Source organism: Erithacus rubecula (assembly GCF_903797595.1).
Source record: "Erithacus rubecula genome assembly, chromosome: 4".
Taxonomy (NCBI): domain Eukaryota; kingdom Metazoa; phylum Chordata; class Aves; order Passeriformes; family Muscicapidae; genus Erithacus; species Erithacus rubecula.
In genome coordinates this window covers 48,076,976-48,095,483 of record NC_136686.1, presented here as the reverse complement: position 1 = coordinate 48,095,483, position 18,508 = coordinate 48,076,976, and the positions used below count along the sequence as shown (strand labels likewise).

The following is an 18,508-nucleotide window of genomic DNA, read 5'->3' as shown; positions in this document are numbered from 1 at the left end:
TGTACTTTCACAGGTAAAATAATGTGCAGTATCAGTTGGAGTTGTTGATGCAATCAGTTGTGAATGTCAAGTGTAGGTAATGAAGCATTTCCTATGGTCTGCATCAGATGCCTGTTACAGCTTTGATTGGTAGTCTGGAACAAAGAATTGTTGTATTCTTCATTCAGAATGGCATACAAGTAATCATAGTAATAGGCGGAATAACTCCTGAGTCACCAGTTATTTAGAGGTCCTCTCTGCAATGGCTGTGATATTTATTCCACCTTGTCATGAATGGGTGATTTAGATTTCTTTAAAAAGCCTTGTGATAGATATTAGCAAAAGCATGTTTAATATGGTGTTGTGAAAATGCAGTTTAACAATGTTCAATGTCAGTGTTCACTCTGCTACTCTGTGGCACAGTTGAACAGTTGATTCAAAACTGCAAAGGCATGAGTAAAGCTACCAAGGCACAAGTCCAAAGTATCATACTAAAAGGTTACACACAATGTCAGTGGCTTACCAAAGATCTGCCATTGCAAAGGGTCTCAACCTTGAGAGGCTCATGAGAAGATCACTGGGATACAGCCAGGCTGTTAGCTGGGAGAGCACAAAGAAAACTTACTTCATCTCTCGTATATGGAACACAGTGGTTGGCTTTCAGTAAAATTTCCTGCAGTGGGAGAGGTATGCATGAGCTTTCTTGTACCCAGAGCCTCTTTGTTCCTTCATAAACAGGTCTTGGAAAAGCCACCCACTCTTCATGTGTGAACCTGACCAGTGTTCCCAGGTCATATGCACTGGCAGTCACTTGGGTCACTCTGCTCCTTTGTGGGCTTTCAGAGAACACAGAGGAGTTTGTGGCCAAGCTCTGGCCCAAGCCATGACCTCTGTTGGAGCTGGTACCAAACTACTGCTACTTTGGCCATGTGGCTTAGTGCACTCATCACACACCTATTACTGTGCTGGAATGCGTATGGAACCCAAGGGTCTGCATCCAGAGTGCCAGAACTTGACAGAAGTTAAAAAAGCTGTTAGGCAGCTTGAAATTCATATTGTAAGAAAGGTAATAAGCTGATTCAGATGGTGTCTAGTATGTCTAGATATTTGCTGCCCCAGAGACCTAGTGCACATTTTGAGCTGCCACCATATTTTCCATGCAAGATGATGCTTTGAGCCCTGACTATTAGGACATAGGGCATGTCTAAAGTGTAAACGGGATCTCCTCAAAGCTACAGGAGCAGAAATTACCATCAAAAATAAAGAAAAATCTCTAGTGGCTCTTGTGGCAAATGAAGCTCTAAGTGCTGTATTGCTTAAAGGGAAGGAGAATATTGGTGCTTTTGCACTACTAGAAGATGTACAGAGGCCAGATGAGCAAGAAATTTTCAGAGGTTGAGAAATCATTCTTGTGGTCCACTTGTCCTACTGAATTTGCTTGAATTTTCTTTTTCCTAAGCTTTACAGTAAAGAATAAGATAATCATGTTTGTGTTGCCTAATTATATAATTAGTTAAATTTGGTATGATGTCCAATAAATAGAAAAGTTCTTTAAGGGGTATGTTCTAGAACTGAGAATCAGTTCTTTTCATAATATTTGAGCATCTTCTTAAGTTTTAGGCACTGCTAAATAATGATTTTTCATCTTTAAACAAAAATATACTTTTAATGTAATTATCTACTGCTAAAGACTATTTTGGATTAAGCTTTTTTACTAACACTTGCAGTAGATTAAGTTGTGTATGTGTTATGATTGAAAAAAAGGGAATTTGACTAGTGCTTCAGTAGATTGCAATTGTTATGGGGTTTTATATAAAACATGTTATCTTACCTTTGAATGAGCTGAACTTCATCCATCAAAAACTGGAGGTGTGGTTCAGTCCAAAAGTATTAAGGAGGACTCTAAATAGAATGAATTGAAAAGATTCCTTAAAGTGGATATATATAACCTGTATTTGATCTGTTTTCTAAGGAATGCTTTTTATTTGCTATTACAGCATTCCTTTTTAGGGTTTGATAATTTTTTAGCAGTGAGTAACATGGACAGTTGATGTTGATTTGTGGATTCAATAAACTAGTAATGATACTAGAAGTTCAGATGCTGAGTGACAACAGTGTCAATCCAGGATGTCTTTGAGAAGCCTGGAAAATGTTGGTAGTAACAGGAAATGCTTCATTAAAGACTTTGAGTCTTGTCAAATTATTTCTGAATAATGTCTGGATTTCCTAAAGATTGTGGCTGATCTGCCAAATCTGGTTTCACGCAGAATTAGATTTCTTTGTGCCCACAATATTTTAGATTTTACACTCAAACCTCTTCATATGTTTCTTCTCCAGTTCCCCCTTAGTGTTGAGACACTTGAGATAACATTTTAATATTGTAAGTTTTTGAATGATTATTTAATTAGAACTAAGTCTAGTGATAATTTCAAATACAGAAATTAAGGCAGTAAGAACCACCAGAGATTTAGTGAATGTACTTGAGTAGTATTTTACTTTAAAGATAAATATCAATAAAAATATTTTTCCTCATGGGGTTGATTTTGCTGCTCATATGACCTTTGAAAGCTCTGAAACCAAGCAGATGAATCTTAAGTCTAACTGAAGCAAAGAATTTTACATCCAGCATGGAGTGTACCATATGTCTTTCAGGAACAGGATTAACAAAACACTTAATGGCTTTTTAATGCATCTTAGTGTTTTGAACTTGTGACATATCTGGTGCATTCCTAATAGAACTTCTATTCTCTTATAGTTTTCTGTTGGAAACAGAGTATTGTATATGAAATAGTTTTGTTAAAATGTTACTATTGCTTTATAATTATCTTAAATGCAAGTAATTAATTTTAAAGATTATGTTATTTTTTGTTACTTTTTTTTCCCCCTCAGGAAAAAAAATGGTAAATTTACACTCAAATAGTAGTATAGTAAGAGTTTTAGTCCAGTGGATTCCTTTGCAAAACAAACAATGTTTTTCCTGCTCTGTTATTCACACCTTGGGTTTATATCTTGAGTAATTTACTTCTATATCCACTGTATCTTGGAAAAGAATTACCTTGGAATAAATGTTGAAAATTTATTAAAAATGTAGTTTGTGACTCAAAACACATCAGAAGGGAACATTATAGAGTCAAGGGCACATGCAGATTGTATTTTCTTTTTGCACATACCTGGCACTTTGTCCAACGTGAACATAACATTACTTTGTGACTATTACATGCACCAAGTTTTAAAATAGGGCTTTTCTTCCATGGTTAAGTGTTTAAAAATGGAATGGGGCCTTCCTGGAAAAAAATCTCTTGGAAAGTCAACTTCAGAATCACAAATAAATTTGGAATTAGTAAGCCTCATAAATCAAGGAAAGCAGCTTTACAACCTTTTCATTCAGAATTAATCATTTGGAAAAATAAGACTGAAATAAGGTAATGAAAGGTGAATGATATGCCAATGTTCTTACAGAGTCTATTTTACAAGTTTGGAGTTGGTTGGCTTTTTCTTGTGGGTTTGGGGGTTTTTTGTTGGTTTTTTGGTTTGTTTTTTTGTTGGGTTTTTGTTTTTTTGGTTTGTTTTTTTTTTTTGGTTGTTGTTGTTTTGGTTTTTTTTCCACAAGACTTATCCAGTTATATTAGCAATACATTGATGATGTAATCTTGCATGAATATGAGATTTTGGGTGGGAAGTATCTAGAAATATTCTTGATTTCTCACTGTCTTCTGCATCTCTCATTGGCTATGTAAGCTCATGTGATAGAAGGTTAAATATTGTTTATGAACAGTACAAAGTAGCTGAAATAATTTTGAAGACATGTTTTTTACTAATGAAGCTGTTAGAGGAATGTATCATTTGTATTTGCAAATTGTTAAAAAAAGGAAAAGCCTTAATATCCTTGCACCTGTTTGTGTTGATAAGTTTTACTGCTGAATGGAATTTCTGACTATTAGTTGTTTTGAAATGAGATTCAATATTTGTGTAGCCTTTTGAGGAATTTAATATAAGCATTAATTGACAGTAACTATATCAGGTCCCATTATGGGTAAGAATTTAACCTTAGTTACTTATGTGTACATGAAAGGAAATCTATCATGGTAGAGCTAGAGGAAAACGTGATTAGCATTTATTGGTGATGGTTTTTTTTAATAATCTCTTTGGGCAACTACTTTTAGGTTTAATCTGCAGCATTTCTGTACAATATCAATTAGGATATATTTTGAAAAATACATTTTATAGCTAACCACGTTTTAAAATATACTAGAAGAATTACCCTTTCAATGGCATGATGTAGTTCAATCCCAACCCAAGGCACACATCCATTGCTTACACAGCTTACTGTGCTGCATTTTCAGATTTTTGTTGGTTGCCTCTTGCAGAGAAACAGTTTCATGAGCCTTGGTACTAAAAATGCCACTTAGAGTCCTGGAAAGACTGACTTTGCCAAGGCCCTTCTAAAAGAAGGGATGGAAACAACTATTTTGGACATTGGGAAGTTTTTACAGAATGCTGAAACTGATTTAATTGGTGTAATGTTGTAATTTGCCTTGTCATATCTTAGAGTATGACTAGTGGGCAGGGGCTTTTTTATGCTGATATTTGGTGATTTTAATTGTTAAATATTAATATTGATTGTGGTGTTTCTTTAGTTTTTTGGGTTTTTTCTTTGTGTTTTTTTTTTCCTTATGGATTTCTGTCTTATTGTGAGTAAATTTTAAATTAGCTGCTGTTAATTCAAAGTTAATCTAGTCTAGCTATTATGAATTTATGCATAAATACTTTTAAAACTACATAGTTTAAGTACTTAGTACAGAAACCTGATTTCAACATGGTCACTTGTTTCTTTATGGAAAACAGAACAAACTTGGCTTGTATAACTTTCATATGAAGGTGACTTGTGTAGAAGCAAAGTACTAGATTGTGTTCCCTTATACAGGGATTCTTTTGTATTTGTGTCCATGCCTAACTGTTTCTGTTTCTTTTTTTCTCTTCTTTTACTTTTAAAGGTATTTCTCAAGAGCGACCGGGTTGCAAGAATGGTCCACAGTGGAGGATGTTCTGCAAGTGACTTTAGAGATGTTTTTAAGAAAAACATAGAAAAGAGAGTCCGAAGTTTGCCGGAAATTGATGGATTGAGCAAAGAGACAGTGTTAAGTTCTTGGCTAGCCAAATACGATGCCATATACAGGGGAGAAGAGGACTTCTGCAAACAGCCAAATAGAATGGCCCTAAGTGCTGTATCAGAGCTGATTCTGAGCAAGGAACAGCTTTATGAAATGTTTCAGCAGATTCTTGGGATCAAAAAATTGGAGCACCAGTTGATTTATAATGCCTGCCAAGTAAGTATTGGTGTAATTCAGTTTTGTTGTGTCCACAGTCTCCCCTCTGCCAGCTTCCACCCTGTGTGTAGAATCCTTCAGTTTTAGGCACATCTTTGCAGTCCAAGGAGATGAGACTGCTCAGCAAGGAATCTTTGCATGATCTGGTTGCTGCTGAGCATTTGGATAAAGGGTATGCAGAGTGTATGGTGCTTAGGCTAGAGGGGTCTTCTTTAAGAGTCACAGCTCACACAGTTTGAGGGATTCTGAGGAATACATCTCCATACCCTCTGGTAAATTACATATGCATGCACCTACATTTCTGAGCCTTAAAAGAAATTTGCTTCCTATAAATAGATACTCAGGTGATTCAGGCTTCTATTGGATATCCAGTGTCTAAGGAGTTTTGTGTGTTAGAACTAAATGTGCTTTAATTTAAGCATCCTCTACAAAGCTAACTTTCACATTTCTGCATAGTTGTTTTGTTGGATAAATGATTTTTCCTGTAGATTACTGAGGTCAAGGCAGTCCATTCAACAGCCATATTTAGATTTATGTCTATAAGCTCTCACTAATCAGTAATATAGTTGGTATGTAAAAATATTTTATTAACCAGTGCTCATAGTGATAGAAGTGTAAATTAACAGTTACTTAAGGAGGAAAAATCTGAAGAAAAATAAGATATTTTTGCAAGTCTCGCAACCAAACAGCGTAGATGAAACATTTAAACTGAGATCACACAATGTCTTATGCCGTCTATAAATACTCAACCAGATTACAGCTAAAATGTTTTTCATGTATTATGCTGAGGGCTGGTTTGTAGTTATAGGCCATCTTAATATAGGAACAAATTATATGTATTAGTGTAGCATGAAATCACGTACCTGTTACATGATTGAAACATCTGCAGTGCATAACACTTCTGCTGCATCAAATTATGAGCAGTGTTTTGAATTAAAGAGAAAGTATTCCTTCTCTTTTTTTCCTATTTGTCCTCTCTTTTTTCCTTTTGCCTCATGTCTATCACTAAGCCTCCAGGACATGTGGGTTGGTAATAAGATAAGGAAGCATTGAAATCTGGGGTAATAATTCTGCTTAATTTTGTGAGGGTTTTATGTACAATAGAGCATAGAGGCATGGGAGGCAGTTTGGATAAGTCATCAGGAGGTCCTTCAGTCCAGCTTCCTGCTCAAGGCAGGGTCAGCTTTAAAAGCAGGGTCAGCTGTGAGGACCTGTGAGACTAGGTTACTGAGGGTGCTACCAGGCAGGTCTAAAACTTCCATCAGTGGAGACAGACTGTGCAAACCTTCTGGGAACCTGTTCCATTATCTGAAAACATGAAAAAACCACTATTTTTTCCAAGTAGATAACTTGTTACTTGTAGCAGAAACTCAATATGGATTCCTCTCACCTCTGGTGATTGTTTATTCTTGCTTTGTACATTTCTGTGGGTGATCAAAATATGCTGTTAGTCTCACTGGGCTAGAGGAAAACCAAAAAAGAGTGACCTGTGGAACTTTGAACATTTAAACAAGAAAATTGTTCCCTTAGTCTAGAAGTGGTTTTGATTATACATCTACTAGATTATTGTATCTGTATACTTGAAGGTCTCTTTATTTTGGTTGGTATGTTTGGCAAATATCAACAGTTTTCTGTCTTAAATTCTTGTTCCATAACCCATAGAGAGACTGAAACATCACAGTGGCTAATTTTTGTCTTCTAACTTGGTAGAAGTGTGAACATGGAATGGTTGTATTTTGTTACTTTTTGCTTGCAAATTAAAGAGAAAATAAGCTTGTTGTGGTAATAAGGGAGAAAGATTGAGGTGTGCAAAAATGACTCAGTGGAATTAAGAGAAGGCATTTCTCTTGCTCTTCCTGCTTTTGAGCACTGAAGGTTGTAAAATCTCCTGTGCAGGTCGCTGAAGTACACAGTGTTTACCTGAGATTCATTTGAATATTGGAGGATGGGAAGTAATGAAAATCTACCTCTTCAGGAGCAGATTCATGAGCACCTATGTACTTCAAGCTGGAAAGGATTGAGGGGCTATACCCTTGTTTGGGGTTCTAGCTTTGTGCAGATTTTAGTTTTCTGAGGCAAAGAGGAGGTTACTTTGCTAAAGCAAAAAGTTTCATTATATACTCCAACAGAGTTGCTACCAACAACAATTTTCATATCCTGTTCCTGTGGTCCAGTCAAGCACATAATAGACCAAAGTTATGAGAAGAAGTCTGTTGCAAAGAAAATGACAACAGTCATACCTAACCTTGCCAAGAAGTGCAGTGTAGACAGCAAACAGTCTCTGATAATGTAATATCTTTTCTTCTTTGGTGAAATCCCTTATTTCTCATTATAATTTTAATAATATTTTAGTTTAGGCTGTATCTTATTCCCTTCTATTGACAGTGTATTTATAGAAGAGGAGATGAAGTTAGACTTGGATTTCAGTCAGCACCAGCAGTTTCCATTGTGCCCTAGAAGCCTCTATCTGTCTTTGTATGGAAATGCTCACTTTCATTTCCCTTTGCTGCTGCTGTTTAGAATACCAGAGACATGAAGATAATGATAATCAATAGTGTCTGGGAGCAGTGAGATAAAGTCCAAGTCCAAATAGATGTTAAAATTGTATTTTTGATAGAGGTTTTGATTAGTTTGGCTTCTAGCCTGTGCTTCTAGCAGAGAATCAGATATATGAAATTTTGTATATTTTCCAGCTCTGAGAAACAGCTGCCCTTAAAAGCAAATCTGTACAGTTATAATTTGTGCAGAAAACTCTTTTTCCTTTCCCCCATTTTTTATACCTTCCAGTCCTTTGGAAATAGGAAAGAGAAAAATGTTGATGATAAGAGTAAATTATCCTGCTCCTACAGGGCTAATCAGACAAGGGTGCTCTGTATAACCATAAGAAGTATTGTCTGCCAGCCTCCTCCTTGTGACTTTCTCAGCGTTTAGAAACTTTTTATTGGGTTTCAGCAGCTTCTGCTCCCCAGCCTGATCTAAATGGAGCATTCCCTTCAGCTCTTAAACCATTGCTGTCTTGATATCCCAGCCCAGCAAACAGTTCTGCTGGGATGTGGGTTCCTGTGGGCCCACACTGATTGCCATTCTCCATCCTTCCTGTGATAGCAGGGAGAATCAGTTTCATTCAACCAGCAGAAAAACCTAATCAGAAATAAAGTGAATAATAATAGATCAGCTCTCTGACACTGTCAAACAAAGTCCACATAGCTATGGGAATTTCATGCATTTTTCTTTGAAGAATAACTTTTTTTTCACAGTCTTTTCACTAAATGCCTTAGCTTGTACTTAGGCAGTGAACATTAACAAGATGTTCACATTGGGATGCTGAAGACTTCTGTAATCTTGTTTTCAACTTCACAATTAGAGAAAGGCCAGAAACTGCTGTCAACCAGGCCATCTCTTTGTGATTAAAAGGTTCAGTGTTGTAAATGTTGAGACTTTCACCTGATTTTTATCTACATTGTGTTGCCTCAAGCTGTTATATGATAAAGAAATAATTGCCAGTTAGCTGGGACTTAATGTGCTCCTCGACTTGCATTTGAAATGTTTGGCCAAATTGTTTAAATTATTTTGATTTACAGAGGTCAAACATTATACCTTTTTTTTTTTTTTTTTTTTTTTTTTTTTTTTTTTTTTTTTTTTTTTTTTTTTTTTTTTCCTGATGTAAAAGATAACTTTTCAGTAAGTCAAACTGGAAGTCAAACCCAAACTGATTTATGGTCATACACTATTATACCGCTTCACCAAAATTTTTTGTCAGCTGAATTGTAACTCCACACAGGAGTTTATTTTATTTTGAATGTACTGATGCCTAAAGAGGCTACCTGGAACAGAGGCTAGACAGTGTTAAAGGAATAAAACAGGTGTTTTATTAAAAGGCCTTCAAAGGATACACCTTGGGCAGTACAAGAGCCCGGCAGTGGCTCCATCCAAGATGGACCCAAGATAGACAACGGGTCATGAGTTTTCACACTTTCATAAGTTTTGGTCCATTTACATATTGGGGTTAATTGTCCAATTACACCTTCAGGTTATGAAGTCTCATCCTCCCAGTTTGCTCTCCTCAATTCAGTGTTGTTTACACTTTTTGGATCCAAAGCTTCAGCGATGTCCTTGGTTCTCAAGCTGGAAAAGGACTATTTTGTCTAAATAAACTGTGAGGAGAACTTACTAACACTTTATGTGAAGTTCAGAGTCACACACCAATGCCGTACAGAATCTTAAAAATGTAAAAGCTAAAACTTAAGGCATTAGTGCCTTTTATAGGTTGCCCTTTTTGGCCTTCTTGAGTGGCCAGATAAGGGAACAATACTTTTCATAATGAAAGAATGCAAATCGCATTATGTTTTCTATGAAGCAATAAAAAAATTTCAGTTTAATGTAACAGTTTTTAAGAATTATTATTTGCTAAGTGTTTTCATCTTGACAGTTCTGGGAATCAACCACAAACTAATTATTTTGGAAATAGCTTTAGATGGTACTTTGCTACAAGATATAATTATCTGCTTAAAATCCTTTTATTGTGCCTGATCCTTGATTATCTTTAGCTTTTGTAAGATATAACTCCTTGTATAAGTGTCTAATATTGAGAATGATGGCTTATATTGTATCTTCCATAATAAATATCTTTATTTTTAATTCTAAGAGTAGTTTCTGCCAAGAACTTCTGACTGAAGTCTGCTTATGGTACTCATTACAATTGGAGTCTTTCACCCAGCACTTTTCTGAGGTACAGTTAATTACACAGTTTTGCAAATAAGTCAGATTAAGGGCAATTTAATTTGCAGCAAGGCCTTCGTGACTTTTGTCTGTTTTTAGTTCTGATCCTTTCCTTGGTAAAATGATGAGAAATAGTGCAGTTATTTCACAGATCACAGAATTTCCCATACTTCTGGATATTTTCTATAGAAACTTTCATACCCTGTATAAGTTATGAGGACAAGTGTGAATTTATGAAGCACAAAGATTAATAATGCCCTTGTACAGAAGGTTTCAGTATAGTGTTGATAATCTTCTTCTTGAAGTGATTAAACAAGTACTAAGATTCCACTTAGTTTTTAGACCAAAATTTAAACACATCCATTAACTTTTTAATTTGAGACCTGGCACAGGAAAAAAAAAATTGGTTTGGGCTGTATATTCTAGAACACATAAGTTCGTATATCTGCAGGTTTTTTAGTCACAAGAAGAGACACTGACTGTGAGATGCTCTAGTGTGACCAGGGCTTCTGTTAAGCCAGTGTATTTCTGGTGGTCACCAATGATTGTCATTCCTTACTTCATGCACAGTTATACCCTGTACAACAAAGTAACCTGTGAACAGTATTGACAAGGTCCACTGCTGTATTTTCAAGTTAACATCAGGTATTGGCTAAGACATCCACTGATGTCTTAAACATCCCATAGAGCTCAAAATGTCCTTTCACCTTGCCCGAAATATTCCTATTGGCCTAAAAAAAAAAGAAAAAGAAATCCCACACAACAGTTTTGTTCTCATCACCTGCTTTATGCAAGAGATGCTACTTTTGAGCCTTACCTGCTGAGAGTTCACTGCTGATGCACAGCCCCAGCATGGGGCAGGGCTTTTTGCTCTCTAGATAAAAGACATTTTTGCAGACACTGCAGAGTGGATGCAGACAGGGAGGAGTGAGGGTGGAAGCTGTCAGGCCTCTCAGTGGGCAGAAAGGACTGCAGTGTATGAGAGATGTTTGGGGAGAAGAAAAGCAGATTTTGTGGGACTGTGGGAGGCTGTAGAGTTATAGTTAGTATTCGAGTATTGACTGGATTTTTGCATGCTAAATGGGAGTCTAAAAAGTTTCTGCATATTGTCATGGGATAATAGTGATGTCCTTTAAAATTGTCCTATGTGTCTGCCAATCTGAAAAGTGCTTCATGCCTTTTATAGCAGAAAAATTCAAATAACCCCACTTCAGGCTTATTCATACATCTCCTTTTAGTTTCTTGTACCTGTAAATACCAAAATATATCTTCCTCTATGCTGTCCTCCCCCCAACAAAAACAAATTGCTTTCTGATTGATTTTACCCTCTTCAAGGGGAAGATTGGCCACTGTCTGTTTCTGAGCAGAATAATTCCAACCAAATATTTCAATGAAGAAATAAATTATCATTTCCTACAGGATTTTGGATGTTGCCTTTTATTCATAAGATGTCACTCTTGATTACATGCATATAGGATTTTAATATGAAGTTATTTCAGTACTTATATTTTCTTAATTTTTTTTCTGAGGTGCTTCATTGGTATTTTACCTCCATTCAAGAGGTTTGAAAAGGTCTTGCTCAAGACAAAAAATTTCAGTGCTTTGTGGTATAATACTGCAACCTCAACTATTCCTCCCAAGATTATTTCTGTAATCTTGTGAGAAATTCAGAGTTAAAATGAATGGTGTTTGTCAGGCCAGTTTGGATTTTCAGCTTAATAACATGAGTTCTGATGAAAAAGGAAGTCTTGTAACCCCAGGTGCTTCAGTTCTGTTAGCATGAAGTGATGGTACTTAAATAGGCTGGAAGGAGAATGTTGTAGCTCCTATAAAAAATGTTTTTTTCTATAATGGCAGAGTTTACTTTAAAAAAAAAAAATCTCTGGTTGGCCCAAAGATTGTTGATTTATTCTCATTTTCTCTAATGATATAAAAGTGATGGGAAGAATATTAAAACATCCTCAGATAAGACAGTTACCTTTATACCATTCTTAAGTATCTGACTTGTTTAAGTATCTGGACAATGTTTAGAAGCCATGCAAGCTACATAATAAAATACTTAGAATTATTTTTGTTTGTAGATAAGCAATACTGAGAAAATACCAGGGACAAATTGTGTGTAGGCAGCATTAATACATTTTCACTACTTGAAGTACTTCTTATTCAGCTATTGGGTGAGGAAAATTGGCTTTGACATACCCATTTAAAAGAAAAGCAAGTGGATCTTCTGAATACTATGAAACTATTCATAGCTTTCTTTATCCAGTATAACCATTAAGAAAAAAACTCTGAAGGATAGTTTTGCGCTTTTAATTTTAAGCTGAAACTTGCATGAGGATTTTTCTATCATTAGAGCTTTTTATGCATATGTGGCTTCTGCTTTGCATCTGCATGAGGGAATTGGACATTTAGGGTCTCTAGTAGACTGAGAGAGCATCAGCAGACACAGACTAGTGGATTTCCTTGTGTTATCTGAGTTGGCATCCTCATAGACCTGTTCTCCTGTGCATCACCTCTCTTGCCATGGGAGACCTGTCTGGGAACCAGCAGAGAGAAGCTGAGAGTCAATCACCCATCTTCCCTGCTCTGTCTTATGCCTTCTCTGAGGATGGAAGTCACAGACACTGGGGTTTGGGCTGCAGATCTTTCTGTGATGTTGCTTTGTTTTCTAAGACTGTCTTTGGCATTCAGTGAGTGAAGGAACAGCAGTAGAATGGCTGTGTTAGCACAAAGAAATAAGGAAGTTGTTTTGGGCTTTGTTAAAGGAGATCCTTTGAAGCTTTTAATTTTACCTTGCCTGTGTTTCTTCCACTAAAAACTCTTTTGGAGCTCTAATGAAGTAATTAATGGTGTTTTGACATTTGCTTGAGTTAAGGGAGTTAAGTTTGCCTGAACACTCAAAGCCAAATATATCCGGCATTTAACTTGCACTTATATTAAAATCACCAGTGCATTTGACTCATCATGTTTTATATCACCAGATGAGAATAAAATTTATCTACTTTGGTAGATAAGGCATAAAAATAAATCTTTTCTATAAAGGCTGTTGTATTATTAATTTTTTTTATATATTTTAAAATCTTTTTTTAAGGAGTGATTCTATTCTTCAGGTAGGTGAATATAAAACAAATTATTTTCACAACCACATTTCCAGACTGATGATTAAGTTTATTAATGTGTCTGACTGCTAGCTTATATGTGCATTTGAATGAATCACTGTGAGCAAGCTGAATAAGTTAACGACCCTTAGCATTAATTTGTCACCTGTTCTTCTTATGGCATGTTAGTATTCTAAATTTCCTCTTTATCAATTTGAAGTTAAGAAGTTTTGCTTAGACAATCCTTTGTTTCTCTGCAGCATTTTTCATCCTGAGGTGTCTTCAGCAGCTGCTGTGAGGCTACTCCTATGGAAAAGCCACAGGAAATGAATGACCCTGTTTCTGTACCTTTCTGGCTCACTGGCAGTGAATTTTTGTTCTGAAGCTTAGCTGCTTTTTTCCCCCTTTTAGGAGATTTTGAAGGAGAATCCTCTTAGCTTCTTCAGAGGAGTTTTCTTTGCAACTAGCTGCCAGGTGAATGTAGAAATGAGCTGTGTCTCTCTCTCTCTCTCTCTGTACATATATATATATATATATGATAGATACATATTTTGGCCATAAACTCAATGTTGGGAAGAACTTCTTTATGTTGAGAGTGGCAGACCATTGACCATTGGAAAAGCTGCTCAGGGAGAGCCCATCTGGACACTTTAGGATTGACCCTGCCTTGGCAGGGAGATTGGATTAGGTGATTTCCAGAGGTCCCCCCTAAACATTATTATTCTGTGATATTTTAAATAGAAATGTAATAGCAGCTCCATAATACAGGATGGACTGCCCTATGCAAAAGTAATTGTTTAAGTAAAATGGTTGAGAAATCTACAGATCTCTTTGAATGAGCTATAATGTGTGTTTATTTTTTGTCCTCTAGGAAGATATTTTTGTACCTATCCTAAAAATGAGAGAGCTCTCAGGACACCTTTTCAGCTGTCTCCTCTGCTGAGGGCATCCTGATCTCTAGGATCTAATCTCTCATCTCTAAGCTTTCAGGCTGTCTATCCCAGATACCTTCTCACCTTGAAAGTGGATTGATTTTCAATAGAAGAACCATCATGCGGGAGATGCTGCTTTCCTTTCATTTATTCCCATACTTTCTGTTACAAGCTTCAAGGATAGTTGTTGAGATTCAGTCTGGTGTCTGTGCCAAAGCTGTCTGACTTGTGATTAGATGTTCATAATTTCAAACTTCTGAAATGTTTACAAGGAAGTGCCTGTTTCTCTCTCTAAGTCTTCTGTAGGTAGGTGAATTATCTTCATTTTAGTGCTATAGGCATTATATAAAAATTCTTAGGCCAACTAAAATAACCTTGGTCAGTAACATGAGTAGAGATGAAAAGAAAAAAAGTCACCCTCAGACTAAAAGTTTACAGCCTACTGGGGAAAAGTAAGAGAAGAGTAAAAATAGGATTAATCTGTACTTTTTCCTTATAGGAATCTGTTTCTTGGGATAATGAATAAATAAATTGACTTCTAGACATTTTAGCTATAAACAGGAAAATTCTGAAATAAAATTGAGGCTGCATGTTTAGTAGAAATGTAAACTTGTAGCTGATGTTATAATGAGGTTTATGGAAGCACTCTGGGACTATGGCAGGAGAAATATCCCTTTGCAAACGATGGAAGGGAAGAGTCACTCCCAGTACCACCTCTGAATAAGCTGTCTTCCTAACTGGTTATGTAGTGCCAAGGTTTTTTTCATGTGGGAACACTTAAACTTCCTGCAAATGAGGGAAAATTGTACTGACCCATGCCACAGCTTGGAAGCTGTAACTTCAGCTGGAAGTTTTTAACTTCTAGCAGCAGGAGAAAGGATCCCTGTCTCTCTGCAGTTGTTCTAGAAAACTTGTTCAGGATCCTGGCTGCAGAAGTGGATGAGTCAGGTCTGTTGTGGGAAGAGTGCATGTTAGACACTTCAGGTCATGGGGGTAGGACCAGAGGAAAGACAAAGCAAAGAGGAAAGACTTCACCCTGTCCTAGAGAAAGGCACCTATCTGCTGGCCAAACCTTTATACTTGCTTCTAGCCTGAATCTGATGGGACAAAGATTCCTGAGGCCCTTTCAGCCTTCCAGCTGTTGCCCCTTAATCCTTAATCCCTTAATGCCCCTTAATGTGTGAGCACCAGTGACATGACCAGGCATCCAAGGTGGCTGTAGGACTGACACGAGGACGGCCCAGGATGGCACACCCAATGTGACAAGAAAGCAAAGGTGTGATTGTGGACAGGATTGCTAACCTAACATGGAGGGTTTTAAACTAGATTGTTAGACTGAAGGACCTTAAACTCTTGTCTTTTGGGCCTCACTCCACAGACCAGAACCTTCATAGGTAGCGAAATTCTCATGGTGCAATACAAATTTGAAGTTTGCCTTTTACATTGGCCACTGGATTAAATCTATTCTTCAGTCCTTACTCAACTATTTGGGATTTTTATTTTGTGGATGGGTATCTATACATCACACCACTCCTGACTCCTATAAACAGGTGGAAATATAGAACATTTTCCAGGTTATACTATAGAATGGAACAGAAAGGGAGAAAATTGGATTCCATTTCTGCTATCTTCTAGCTTCTCCACATCGTATTTACAGAAAGTTGTCAGTCTGAATTCGGTCTAGTTAAATCAACAATATTTAATTATTTGTAAAAAAATATTGACATGACATTCAAGGTGCTTTTGCTTACTTAATGCAATTCTCATTAACTTTTATTGCCCTAATTGTGTATATTCCCTTTGGTTTCAACACCCCAAAGAAATTCTCACCAGTGATTAATAAGGCAAGAAAATATTCTGCATGACATTTTTGGAGAGTGAGTAGGGTAAGCAGAAGGAGAGGGGATTTCCTTATGGAGCAATGATGACTTCAGGAAAATTGAAAACACTGTGAGCCACTTTAGGACATAAATATGCATATACCAGCAAGGTTTGCATGCTAATCTTTTGGTTGTCTTGGATATGGTAATCTCTGTGCAGGTGGTGGGAGAGGATGAGGGTGGAAGACTTTTTCTAAGTAGGATCAGGATATGAGTCATAACTAATTTAAGGCCCATCATGTCCTGCCTAGGGTGGGTGTGGGAGGGTATTCCCTAGGCAGAACCTGAAACTAAGTTGTATTTAAGGTGACAGCCAGTATCTATTTCAGCAGGGTCCGGGGGAAGGTGAGAGAGAGAATACACACGCCCATTTCTTTGATCATCTTACTCACCAGAGATTACCAGTGCAGCTGGGACTTCCACAGTATTCATGGTAGGCGTGCAGATAACTGCTTAAGCACTTTAAATAACTCTGGAGGCTTTTCCTTCTCTCCATTGATTACCCAGGGACCCCACATTGCTGACTTAAAAGATACTTTATTTAGGTGGTTCAATAGGCTCTCTAAATAGCTCTGAAGCTTTCTGCCCTGCCTAGCTGTAGGAAGAACACCCATACAAATGAGAAGACAAGGAGTTGAGTGAAAAAAAAATAGTAAAAAATTAAGCTATTTTGTGTGTGGATATTAATAATTTTGTGGTGGTAAAGTTGGAGTGGAAGGTATTTTCATAGTTAGCAACAACTGAAGAGTTTGACCTTTCCAGTGTAGAAGACAGCACTGTGATGAGTGTGGAAAGTCTGTCTTGATGGTATCCCTGAAGTCCAGTATGCAGATGTGGAAACCAAAATACAGTTAGATAAAAAATGTTTACAGAATGGCATTTTACAGACTTATTTTTCCTATTTCTATTCATATAAAAAAAATGCTTTGCATCCATGTCCTGGTTTTATCGGAAGGATGTATTCTTAGTATTTATTGTGACTAAATATGTAAATAGTAAGAGCCTTTCATTATTATCGTTCCTTCTGTCACACCATAATGTGCTTGCCTTCTTGTGTTTTCATCCAGTCTAGCAGTGGTGGCCAAACATTGTAGTTTCAACACATAAGAAGGGCAGACCTGGGTTTTGTTGCATTGCAAATGCAAAGATAAAGAGAGGCAGAAAATTGAATTCTGTGCTGTGGCACTTCTGACCTGTACTAACAGCTTGTTTCTCCTTTACAATCCCCAACTGATTCACTAATTTGAATCCTATTGTGATTCTGATCAAATCTAATTCTGCAGTTTAATATTTATGTTTTTTATTCAAAAACAGTGCTACTCTAGACACCCAGTGTCCTGACTCCTTATCACCCCATGACACTTTCTGAAGGACAAACTCTGTTTTAAATATCCAAGTCCAAGTAGCAGTAATCTTACAGTACAGTCTTGATGTTTTCAAAGAAGGTTTTGGATAAAAGTTGTTTATGTTTTCCTTTTGATTGGTTCCTAGGGAATTTAAGTGTTGTTTCTATCTGGCTCACTCTCTTTAGGAGAATTGTTGTATGTTTATTCAATATGTTTTGTCCTGGAAAAGTCAGTGTAAGGAAATCTCTGACTTTACACATGAGATAAAAATGTTGTGTCTACTCTAATGTTGCTTGAACTGCAGGGAACTCAAGGGGATCTCCAAAACTGCATGGGCAGAAGTGTGACAAGATGTGATTTCATTAGCTCTAATGTACCTAAGCTAAGGTGCTAATCAGAGGAGAAATAAACCAGTGCCTGTCTCCAGAAATGCTGAACTAAGCACAGGCAATTACAACTCAGAATGACACTTTGTTTCCCTGTGTTGAAATCACTGGTTCTTTATACAACACTACCATAATTTCCCTGCTGTGTATAACCCTCTTACATTCAGTAAGATCATTCATCCCTCTCTGAAGGATGCAGTGAGGACTAGAGGGTGGCATTGAGAATCATGAACCAGCAGCCTTTTGCAGAGACACTGAAAGGGCTGAAACTCTTCAGTCTGAGAAGGTTGACTGGAGGACCATGGTTGAAGTTTACAAAGTTGTGAAGGTAGTGGGTAAGGTGAATGTGTACCTTAATTCAATGAATGCCACGCCACCAGAAACTGGGACACTCAAGGAAATTTGTAGGAGATTGAAAATGGAAGCAATGCTTCTGTCTATGACTTTTGGAGAATTTCCCAAACCTTTTGTCATGGGAAGGGATGAGGGCAGAAGTCCAAAAAGGTTTGGACAAGTTGCTGGAGAGCAGGCCCATAATTTGACATTAATAGGATTTTTTCTGTGTGTACCTTATAACATGCTACACATTTCCTCAGGCTCCACAACCATCCTTAGGGATGTTTGCTTTGGAGAACAGCCAGGCCTCAGCATTTTATCCAAATAACCTCTTCTGTTGTCTCTGTCACACCCACAGTTTTGGTCAATAGGGACCAAATTCAGGAGGAGTTTAATGTTGTCATTTTCTTTTTAATTTTATTTCTATTTGGGCTTTTTTTCCCCCTTTCAGAATCTGCTGGTAGTAATGTCCAAGTATTATAATGATTCCAAGGCTAAGTAAGGA

At 36.9% G+C, this 18,508-nt stretch overlaps 1 protein-coding gene across 2 annotated transcripts in view; it reads left to right on the top strand.

Annotated features, from left to right (window-relative positions):
* CADPS2 (calcium dependent secretion activator 2) overlaps nucleotides 1–18,508 on the top strand; it is a 280,136-nt gene that overhangs the window by 86,950 nt on the left and 174,678 nt on the right. For both annotated transcript variants that reach the window (XM_079303954.1, XM_079303955.1), the window contains exon 3: nucleotides 4,974–5,306. In XM_079303954.1, coding sequence (XP_079160080.1) covers nucleotides 4,974–5,306 — 333 coding nt within the window. The remainder of the gene's footprint in view (nucleotides 1–4,973; nucleotides 5,307–18,508) is intronic.